This window comes from Panthera tigris, chromosome D1 (genome assembly GCF_018350195.1).
Source record: "Panthera tigris isolate Pti1 chromosome D1, P.tigris_Pti1_mat1.1, whole genome shotgun sequence".
Taxonomy (NCBI): Eukaryota; Metazoa; Chordata; class Mammalia; order Carnivora; family Felidae; genus Panthera; species Panthera tigris.
The window spans coordinates 108636186-108647274 of record NC_056669.1 but is presented as its reverse complement, the minus strand read 5'-3'; the positions used below and the strand labels follow the sequence as shown (position 1 = coordinate 108647274).

General features: G+C 52.6%; 1 protein-coding gene across 1 annotated transcript; it reads left to right on the top strand.

Moving 5' to 3' along the window:
- Positions 1-5910: 5910 nt before the first annotated feature.
- Positions 5911-10982, top strand: CTSF (cathepsin F). Its single transcript, XM_042957844.1, has 14 exons — positions 5911-6249; positions 6466-6564; positions 6858-6942; positions 7035-7096; positions 7223-7298; positions 7904-8017; positions 8137-8282; positions 8371-8467; positions 8547-8627; positions 9423-9542; positions 9622-9686; positions 9788-9878; positions 10284-10342; positions 10425-10982. The coding sequence occupies exons 1-14, from the start codon at positions 6040-6042 to the stop codon at positions 10497-10499; spliced, it is 1380 nt and encodes a 459-aa protein (XP_042813778.1). The 5' UTR covers positions 5911-6039; the 3' UTR covers positions 10500-10982.
- Positions 10983-11089: the final 107 nt, after the last annotated feature.

The window sequence follows — 11089 nt, the reverse complement described above, 5'->3', positions numbered from 1 at the left end:
CTCAAAAATAAATAAACGTTAAAAAAAAAATTAAAAAAAAACAAAAAAATAAATACTAAAAACAATTAAAAATAATCAATAAAATATTAAAAAATATATTTAATTTTAATATATATTTAATAAATTTAATATATATTTAATTTAATTTTAATATGAAATATTTTTAAAAATATTAAAAAAATTAAAAAAGTATGAAAAGCATACTTTTTCAAACATGAGTGCTCCTAAGATTGACCACATGTTCCAAATTCCTTACCTAGACCTCCTGAAACAGAACCTGGGACCTTGCATTGTCAATGCCTTTCCCCCCCCTCCCCCACACCCTGTACCTCCCAGCGACAGATCCCTTAGTCCATTTCTTAGTCCATTTCGCCTGCTTGGAGGAAAAATGCTCCCTTTGTGCTTTCAATAGCCCTGAGGGGTCTGCAGAGGCCGGTGTGAGAAGCAGAATCCTTACTGGTATTAGGACTGGTTTCAAACCCAGCTCCCATTTACCATTTCTGCAACTTGGGCAAGTTACGGATTCTCTTGTTGCCTGAGTTTCCTCCTGATGGGAAATGTGGGGGTTCAGGAGTGAATGGTCAAGAAAGAATTCTTGAGACGTCTTCGGTGCAAAAAGGGTGTTTTTCTTAAACTATGGGGACAGGACCTGTGAGCAGAAAGAGGTGCAGTGGGGTGGTGAGAGTGGATGCTTTTATACCTTCAAGGTGGGAGGGGGTTAGGGCTAGCTGTTGTTGGGAAAAGGTCATTTACTACTGCCTAGTAAAACTCTAGTCACGAGACCCTTCAGAAGTGTGTCAGTGCACCATATGCTTGGAGGATGATCGCTGACATATATGGGGAACCGGGGAGAGAGAGACAAAGGAAGCTTCCCAAGGAATTTTTTACAGGATCCTGGTGGTTGGGCTAACGTCAAGCTAAGGTTGCCTGTTGCTTTTTGCCTGCAGCAACATGTTAACATTGAGGCAGCTGAGCTTTTAAAAAAAATTTTTAAGTTTATTTATTTTGAGAGAGAGAGAGAGAGAGGGGGCATGAGAATGACTGGGGGAGGGGCAGAGAGAGAATCCCAAGCAGGTTCCAAATACGGAGCCCCATGCAGGGCTCGAACCCATGAATCCTGAAATCTTGACGGGAGCCCTAACCAACTGAGCCACCCAGGTACCCTTAATCTAGATTTCTTGATGAGTAAATAACAATGTATACAAGGGTGACTTTCAGTTTCTACTCTCTGTAGTTTTGCTCTTTTCGTACGTACACTTCATTCTCCTGTGTCTAAAGAGGGGCACCTGGGTGGCTCAGTCTGTTAAGTGTCTGACTGTACCTCAGGTCATGATCTTACATTTCATGACTTTGAGCCCCACATCAGGGTCTGTGCTGACAGCTCAAAGCCTGGAGCCTGCTTTGGATTCTGTGTCTCCCTCTCTCTCTGCCCCTCCCCTGCTCACATGCTCTCTCTCTCTCTCTCAAAAATAAATAAACATTAAAAATTAAAAAAAAAAAACTAATCTAGACTGCAGACATGCTGTAATCAAAACTGTGGAGTATAGAAAAGCTAACTTAAGTATAAGTGCTTAAACTATGAAATTTCTAAAAAGAAAACAGTAAATAATTTTGATCTTAGGGACGATTATCTTTTCATAAATTATTACTGAAGTATAATTGACATACTATGTGACATTAGTTTCAGGTTGGGACAATTTTCTTAGATATGACACCAAAAGCGTGATCTATAAAAGAAAAAATATGATAAATTGGATTTCATCAAAATTTAAGTGTAAAAGGTGCATAATCTTTGATCCAGAAATGCCTGGAGCCAGGAATATCTTGTTACACCAGATAGCAAAAAGCTATCAAAGAGGGGGTGGGGCAGAGAGAGAGAGAGAGAGAGAGAGAGAGGGAGAGAATCCCAAGCAGCCTCTGCACTGCCAGCGGGGAGCCGGACAAGGGTATGTAACTCACAAACCACAAGATCGTGACCCAAGCCGAAATCAAGAGTCAGACACTTAACCAACTGAGCCACCCAGGTGCCCCAGAGGTAGCTGAACTTCTTGAGGAAGTTCACTCTGCCTGTGTCAAGTACTTCCCCACGGGCTGTAAGTTGTAAGGAAATTTAATTTTTTTCTTTTGCCTTTGTTTTCCCCATCAGTCAGTGGCAGCATACCTGTCTCATAGGGTTGTTGTGGGTTAAATGGGCTAATGCATATACGTGCTGAGAACACTGAGGGCCTAGCACGTAGTTAGTGCTCACGAGATGTGAGCTATCATTTTTACTGTTGTTAATGTTTTTATGTGTGGGGCGCTCTTCTGGGGAACACCAGAACAGATGCTCAGGTGACCCCGATGACCCCCACCTCCTGGTGTCCACATCTTTGTGTAGGCTCTCCCCTCCCCCCTCCCTTGAGTGTGAGAAGCACCTGTGACTTCCTCCAAAACCAGTAGAGTACAGCAGAGTTGACGGACACCAGATGATGTGTATGTGATTATACAAGATTGCAATATCTTTACTTCCCCTTACTGGCTTTGAGGAAGCAAGTGGCCATGTTGGGAAGGCCCACACGGGAAAAAACTGGGGGCAGCTGATAGCCATCAGCCAGCAAACAACTGAGGCCTCAGTCTGGCAGTCCTCAAGGAACCGAATGCTGCCATTAACCACTGAGCTTCCGAGCAGATTCTTCCCGAGGCCAGCCTCCCATGAGACTGCAGGCCTGGCCGTTCATTTTGTGATCATGTTTCACACGGTAACAGATAACTAATATACAACCCCTCACCTCCTGATCTCTTTGCTCCTGCAACTGTCTCCTCTTTCTCCTAAATCATCAATATCCCCCTTTCCATTTGGTCATTCACACCAACCCATAAGCATGCTCGAGTGTCTCGTATCTTAAAAAATACTCTTCCGATGCCTGATGCCTCTTACCTGGCTAGCTACCACCCCATTTCTCTACTCTCCTCCACGGCAAAACTTCCTGAGATCCTTGTCTCCAGCCATGTCCACATTTCTCAGATTCTCCCCTCAACCCACTGCCGTTAGTGAGGGCTCCGGTGACCTACATGTCAGCCAATCCAAAGGTCACGTGTCTCTCCTCATTATATTGCCTTTTCCGTGGCATTCGACGTAGCCGGCCACTTCCTTTCCTTGAGATGCACTCTCTTCTCCCACTCTGTTGACATCCCCTTCTCGTCCAATGTCGTCTTCTTCCCAGTGTCCTCTGTGGCCTCCCTCTTCCGTCCTCAGCTTCTGAATGTTGGCATGCCCCCGGTTTCGATGCAGGCAGGCCGGGTCCGAGGACCCAGAGGGGTGTCTCCTGCAGGACCAGCCAAGAGGGTCCTTGGCTTCATGCGGGATGGAAACCAAACACGGGCCAGCAGCAGGCGAAAGCAGAGTTTACTGAACATAAAGAGCAGATACAGATGGAGTGCCCGGGGAGGCTTGGAAAGGAAAAAAGGAGCATGAGTTTCGTCTTTGCTTGTGATCTGGTCCTTGCCTCCCACCAGGCGTCCAGGAACTGATGGGGCGAGGACAAGCGCTCAGGCGTCCTCCTTAACTCATTCAGGCCCTGAGTCAGGGGTCTTGAAGTGTATGGCCCCTCCCAGTTACTCCTTAGCTGTTATCTCTCATGCTGGAAGACTCCAAAGAAATCATGAACTCCTCAACCTTCACAAGGAGGACACATTTTAAGGCATATGTAAGGTGGGGGTGTGGGTTCCGGCCTGAAGAGAAGGAGGAAAAGGAGCAAAGAAAACTCAGCTTTTTCTCTCAGGAGGTCCCATCAGCTTCCCCCCTGGTGAGATTTCCCTTCCAGGTTGTTGTGAGAATTGCCCAAGGGAACATATGTGCTCCTTAAAAAAATATGCCTCACCTCCACCCACTCTATTAATTATAATTATGCTCTCTTGCCTCACTCTGGTGAGAAAATGAGCCACCCTTCCCCCCCCCCCTCCACCCAGACACTTGTCAAGTGGCTCCAGTGTCAAGGGAACAAACTTTGAGGAAGATGACTGTTTCCCACAAAGGCCAATGTGGATTTCTGTTACCCTGAGTCTAAGAAAAGCCCATGGCTTCTGCTGGTGCCTTAGAAATCCCTATTTTAAATTCATTCAGCCTCAGACCTCTCAGGAGATGAAGTGTGTGTGAGCGTGGGTATGTGATCTTCCGTAGACACAGGTAGGAGGCCTGGGTCAACGATAGCAGGCGTTTCCGAGATTCTTCTAGCCATAGTAACACCATTTTATCCTTCTAGAAAGCGAAGCTATGCATTAAACAACAGTTGGGTGACATCATGCCCACTCCGGGGCATGCCAAAGGAGTCACTAATTCATTCAACAAACATTTATTACGCAGGTTTTGTGTCCGGCGCTGTACTATGTGTTGAGGAAACAGCAGTGAGCAGGACAAGGTCCCAGCCCTTACAAGCTCCTGGCCAACTGGAAGACATCCACAAGTGAAGAGGAAATTGCAGTCCAGCATGAAAGGAAGTTCACAGGGCTTGGCATCTAGGAGTACAGCGACAGTGGCGGCTAGTCCGGCCAGGGGCAGTGGGGTGGATCAAGGATGGCTTCCTGTTGGAAGTGTCCTCTCAACTGAGAACTGAAAGATGTCTGGGTGTAGGGCAGAGGGAAGAGCAGTGTGAAGCTTCCGAGGTGTGCCTGACCTTGAACTTCTGAGGAGATGCAAATAGATCGAGGCTGGGGTTTCAAGTGTGAGGCACAGGGTAAGGACCCAGGCAAGACGGAACCTCGAGGGGCTTGGGAAGCCGCATTAAGGATCTGGGACTGTCTCCTGCAAGACACACAAGGGGAGCCCCCGGGAGCTTAAACTGGGAACAGCATAACTGGGAGAGAAAAGTATCTGCTGGAATCCTTCAGGCCATGCCCTCTCAGACCACAGCCAGGAACGAGCTCAAAGCTGGCCCTGGTCTGGCTCCAGCACTTATTTCTGAGTAGCTGGACAGTCACTTCACCTTTTCAGACCTCTGCTGCCGTAACAAGTCAGATGTGGATCAGGTGACCTTTGATATTAGTTCTTCACACTCTCCAAGCCCACACACCCTCCATCCCCTTCTGGGATTTCCTCAATTCCCTTAAACTCTCACTTCCCCGCTTCTCTCCCTAGCTGGGAACACCTTGTGGGACAATTTCTCTTTCTCATCTGGCTCTCACTAGAGTGGGAGCTCCAAGCAGTCAGCACTATGCCTAACGCATCTGTTCATGCATCCTCTTACCAGGCCCTGGAACACAGCTGTGAACGCTTGAATGAACCAAAGACAACCTCCCACCTTCCTTTAGTAGTTACCTAATGCTTGCACGTTTGTGTTTGATCCTCACAATGGCCTGAGGCACTGCCAGTCCAGGGGAGATTACCTGCCATTTTGCTGATCGGCAAAGGGGCCTCAAAGAGGGGCAGCTGAGCCGTGAACCCAGGTTCTAAAGCCAACTCTCCAGGTTCCAGTCCAGCTCTATCACTTAGCGGGTGTTTAGTAAACCATTTAATCTCGCTAAGCTTCTATTTCCTCAATTATAAAATGAGGATAATACCTACTTCACGGATTGCTACAACGATAAAAGGGAGATGGGATATAATGAGTAACATACAATAAGCATGCAATAAATGTTAGTTACCATTTTCATTCTCAGGCTAGCGTCCGTTCCTCTCCCCAAACAATAGCTCTAAGACCTAAAAGGATTATTCCAAGACTGCAGCGCGGGCCATGGGTCTACGTACCGAACTGCGGCCAGGCTGCGTTGTACCCCCTCCTCCCGCCCCCCACCCTCCCCCTCCCCGCCCCCTCCCCATCTCCTCCCCGTTCCCTTTCCCCTCCCCGCTGTGGCTCCAATCCGCCTTGGGGCCAGCGCGCCCCACGTGCCTCACGTAAATAACCGAGTGCGCAGGCGCCCGGGACCCGCGCCCGTTGGCCGGCGCCCCGCCGCCCCGGGATCAGGGGGAGGGACGCCCGCCCCTCTGGCCGCGGGCCGCTCCGCCCGGTCGGTTGGTCCCGGTCGGTCCGTCGGTGCGTCCGGGCCTCCGGCTTCGCCCTCGCCATGGCGCCCTGGCTGCCGCTGCTGTCGCTGCTGGGGTTGCTCCCCGGCGCCTCTCCCGCCCCGCCCCACCGAGCAGCCGACGCTCGGGCCCGGGAGGCGGCGTACCCGGAGCTACTGGGGCCCGCCCGCTTCGCCCTGGAGATGTACAACCGCGGCCGGGCTGCCGGGACGCGGGCGGCGCTGGGGGCCGTGCGCGGTCGCGTCCGCCGGGTGAGGACGCGCCGGGGGCGGGGGCTCCCCAGGGCGGGTGCGCGGGGCCCCGGTCAGTGGGTTGGCAACTTTGGTCTGGACCAGGGGTGTGGGCGCTGGACGCCCGAGAGACGAACCTCTGGTAATCGGGGAAAGGGAAGGGGGTACGGCGGGGTCGTGGGAAGGACGGGCTGAGGAGGGAATGGATGTGCCTACTTCGCCCGCCGCTCCATCCAGGCGGGCGAGGGGTCCCTGTACTCCCTGAAGGCGACCCTGGAGGAGCCTCCCTGCAACGACCCCACGGTGTGCCAGCTCCCGGTGTCCAAGAAAACCCTGGTGAGTGACGGGGCTCCTGTAATTCCCCGCCCCCACAATGCGTCTGGGTCAAGTCAAGGGGAAGGGATGAGAGGCACCAACTATCCAGCGTTGAGTCACTTCACAGGCCCTGAAGGCTAGAGACTGAAATGCTCTAAAAGGGGGTGGTGGTGACAGGGTGCTGGGTGTGCCTCACTCTACACTGTGGGGGCGATTGCCTTGGAGGCGGTCTTCACCTGAGGACCTTCGGCTGCATCTTGCCAAGGCCTTGTTCCCATACCAGCCCCCAGACTCGCTTCCTCCTCTCCCTCCAGCTCTGCAGCTTTGAAGTCCTGGATGAGCTGGGAAAACACATGCTGCTGAGGCGGGACTGTGGCCCAGTGGATACCAAGGTTACAGGTGCTGGGATAGCCCAAGGATACTGGCATAGTTCAGATAAGACTTCACTCAGGGTTCAGCCTTGATTTCTCCTCTGTTCCAACCCCATTCAGATGACAGAAATGAGACTTTAAGTTCAGTCCTTCCACTGTTGAACAAGGACCCCCTACCCCAGGTGAGGAACCGATTTCCATGTAGGAAGTTGGCTGCTGCTTTATTTACCCCCTCTTTCCCTCACCCTGGCCTGGGCTCCCTGGTCAACTGAGAAGGACTCCTTGTGAAGACCCCTGTGCCTTTCCAGGATTTTTCCGTGAAGATGGCTTCAATCTTCAAGGAGTTTGTTACCACCTATAATCGGACATATGGGACACAGGAAGGTGAGGACCCAGCCTTGGCTGTACCTGTCCCAATCAGATCAGGACATTCCCCTCCCCCCACTTGGTATCTTGGTGTTGGGAAGGGGAAGGACACAAGAGGCAGTGCCTCCTTTCAGAGACCCCTAAGTCCCCGAGTTCTTGCCCACCCTTCCAGGACTGGACAGCTACCTCAGGTACCTGGTCCCTTCTCCCATCTGATTTTCCTGGTCAGAAAGCATGGGCCTTTATCATTCTGGATAGAGTGGAATGGGGCAAAGACCAGATTTTCTCTGCTGGTGCCCCCACTTCCCTGGCATGGTAGCCGTTCCCCATGACCTCCTATCTAAGGATGCCCTTAGGAGACCATTTTGGTTCTGCCTTCACTCCTAGGATACCGTCACCCCAGCGTTGCCCCCAAAGTTGATCACACTTCCTGCTCATCGCTTGTGGGTCTGGGCCTCCCCTCACCTCCAGCCCTCCCCAGGGTCTGTCCTTAAAAAGAGCTTCAGGCCTGATCCTGAGCCCACCTCCTCCCAAGGGAGACAAGTGCTAGTTAGTCCTAGTGCCCCTCCTTTTATGATCTGCCTGGGGTCTGAGACTTTCCTCTCCTGGTCCTTGGTTCTCAGAAGCCCAGTGGCGCATGTCTGTCTTTTCCAACAACATGGTCCGAGCGCAGAAGATCCAGGCACTGGACCGTGGCACAGCTCAGTATGGGATCACCAAGTTCAGTGACCTTACAGGTAGAAGTGGTGGCCAGAGCTCTCGTGGAGCCTGAAAGAGTCAGGGCCTACTCCCACAGCCCCGGATCAGGGCTGCCTAATACTTTTCCCCGCCATCCCCTGCCCACCTTTGCCCACAGAGGAGGAGTTCCGCACCATCTATCTGAATCCTCTCCTAAAAGAGAACCACAACAAGATGATGCGTCTAGCCAAATCCATTGGTGACCATGCCCCACCTGAGTGGGACTGGAGGACCAAGGGGGCTGTCACCAACGTCAAGAATCAGGTTGGACCCCTAAGAAGCAATGGTGGGACATGAAGACTACCTTGGGGTTGGGAAGGGACCCAGCCCTGACTTTGTCCGTATCTTGCAGGGCATGTGTGGCTCCTGCTGGGCCTTCTCAGTCACCGGCAATGTGGAGGGCCAGTGGTTCCTAAAACAGGGGGACCTGCTCTCCCTCTCTGAGCAGGGTGAGCATCCCACTCTACATTCCTGTCCCCAGCCCAGCCCCTCCAGAGGGCTCCTCAGGACCAGCCTTCTGTCTCCTAGAGCTCTTGGACTGTGACAAGGTGGACAAGGCCTGCCTGGGTGGCTTGCCCTCCAACGCCTACTTGGCCATAAAGAATCTGGGTATGCATTCATGGGATCAGGATGGGCAGTGGGAGCCACTTTTGCCTCCAAAAGAAGTCACTTTGTGAGGGGGAGATATAGGAGCATGGAAGTCATGTGAACTGGGTTCAGGTCTTAATGCTGGCCCTTAACAAAGACCTTGAGCAAGGCAGCTCTTTGAGAGCCTCGGTTGCCTCATCTGTGAAATGGGGATGATCTTGCTCACTTCATAGGATTGCCTTGAGTATCAAGTGAGGAAATACATATAAAGTTTCCGGTGCATAGCAGGGGTTCTTGGTGTTTTTGCTGCTTGGAGGTCTGTATTTCCGTAATACCACTAACCCAAGTAGCACACACCTCACCCTTTAGAAGAGGTATTAAACTGGCAATTCAGTTCAGGGGTGGGCTGCAGTGGCACAGGGCTGAGGGGCTGAGGGACTGAGGTGGCTGTACAGAGACTGGGGACCTGGCAGGTGTCTGGACCAAATTGGGAACAGACTGTCTGAGCAGGACAAGCAAGCCATGGTGAAGAGTCCCAGGAATGCCAGGATGAATGAAGATCAGAAGTTGGGAATTGAGTTCCATCTTAGCCACATTTCTCGCTGGTTACTCCCCCATCCCGCTTAGTCTCTGTTTTGTCATCTCTAGAGAGAGAGGCTGTTGTTCAGAGGGCATGGCCTTGGTCTGGGATGGACGAGGACCTTGAGACCTCACATATAAGGGGCTGATTATAGCTCCTGGCCAGAAGACAAGTGTATGGTAAACGGGGGTCCACCTTTTCTCTCCCCTCCCCACCCCACCCCCACCATTCCCTAGGAGGGCTGGAGACAGAGGATGACTACAGCTACAGTGGCCACTTGCAGACCTGCAGTTTCTCTGCAAAGAAGGCCAAGGTCTACATCAACGACTCAGTAGAGCTGAGCCAGAATGAGCAGAGTGAGTAAGGGACAGGGTAGGGACAGGCCAGGTGGGGCTGGGGCCTGCGTGTCCCTGATGCTGTCCCTCCCCGTCTCAGAGCTGGCAGCCTGGCTGGCCAAGAAGGGCCCCATCTCCGTTGCCATCAATGCCTTTGGCATGCAGGTAAGGTCCCTGTCTCTTGCCTGTCTCTTGCTGACTCCTTTCCCACTTCTCCTTGGAGTTGGCTCCCTACTCCTTATTCTCGCCTCCCCCCCCCACCCCAGTTCTACCGCCGCGGGATCTCCCACCCACTGCGGCCCCTCTGCAGCCCCTGGCTCATCGACCATGCAGTGCTGCTCGTGGGCTACGGCAACCGTGAGTTCCACTGATGCCCTCTCTGCCCATCCGCCCCAGCTACAGGCAGAGATTGGACCACAGCAGCTCAGGGCCTTTGGAGGGGGAAATTGAGGGAATGCCTAGGAATCCTGTCCTACTCCTGCTTTGGGCCACGGGCCAGGCAGGAGCCCTCGGTCCCTTCTGTGGATGGCAAAGCTGAGGTAGTGGAAGGTTGAACTGAACTGTTACAGATGAATAATCTGCCAGAGGAAGACGGCCGGGTGCCCTCCCCAAGCCCCAGAGCCGCACCAGGAGGGTGGCAGGTGTGGGCCTGTCTTGTTTTCTGCTCTTTTCCTAGTGTCTGTCACAGTAGGCTACAGCAGATACTGGGAGAGGGCCAAGTGCTGGGGGCCCTGACTCCTTGCCCTCTGCCCTGCTCCTCAGGCTCTGGCATCCCCTTCTGGGCCATCAAGAACAGTTGGGGCACTGACTGGGGTGAGGAGGTGAGTCTTGTCCCCTTGGCCGTAGCTCTCCAGCTCCTATCCTGCCCTAGTGCCCTTACCAGCTCCCCTAACTCTCTGCCAGGGTTACTACTACTTGTATCGTGGGTCCGGGGCCTGTGGCGTGAACGCCATGGCCAGCTCGGCCGTGGTGAACTGAGGAGCATCAGCACAGGACCTGGTGCTGACCAGAGCAGCCCCTTCCTCAGCCTGACCTGCGTGTCCAGGCCCCTCCCCGGGAGGCACAGCTGGCTGAGTGATGGCCACCGGCTTACCTCAGGGTGAGAAGGCACTGGGCTAGGGCAAAACCCCTACCCCTCTCCACTCCACCCCACTCCTACCCTGAAGTTCCCCAGCTGCACCTTTGTAGACTTGTGGTAGCTAGGAGGCTCTTGAGCTGAAGGATGATGCCCCTGCAGTTGATGCTGGGGCAAGAACCTTGGGCTTGGATAAGGAATGGGTGGGAAGAAAATATTCTGGTCTTAAACCCAGCTCTGTCTTCAGCTGGCTCTGGCTTCCCGTCCCGGCTTTCCTCTGATGCTATAAATTCCCCTGGATTTAGGGACAGTGTTTCCTTCCACATCTAGAGAAACTATTGTAACTACCTTTTTCTAACAGCAATAAAGAGGTGTCCTAGGCCCCAGTGTGGTGTGATTGTTCAGTACCTTTGGGCAAAGAGGGGTGGTAGGGATCCCTGGAAGGTTAAGGTTGGGCAGCTGATCCTGCTCAGGAGCATGAGGGCCCAGTGTC

Excerpts from the sequence above, each read along its gene's own strand:
- CTSF (XM_042957844.1), top strand. The coding sequence starts at position 6,040 with ATGGCGCCCTGGCTGCCGCTGCTGTCGCTGCTGGGGTTGCTCCCCGGC. Across the intron at positions 6,943-7,034 it reads AGTGGATACCAAGGTTACAG|ATGACAGAAATGAGACTTTA; the intron begins GTGCTGGGATAG and ends AACCCCATTCAG. Across the intron at positions 7,097-7,222 it reads ACAAGGACCCCCTACCCCAG|GATTTTTCCGTGAAGATGGC; the intron begins GTGAGGAACCGA and ends GTGCCTTTCCAG.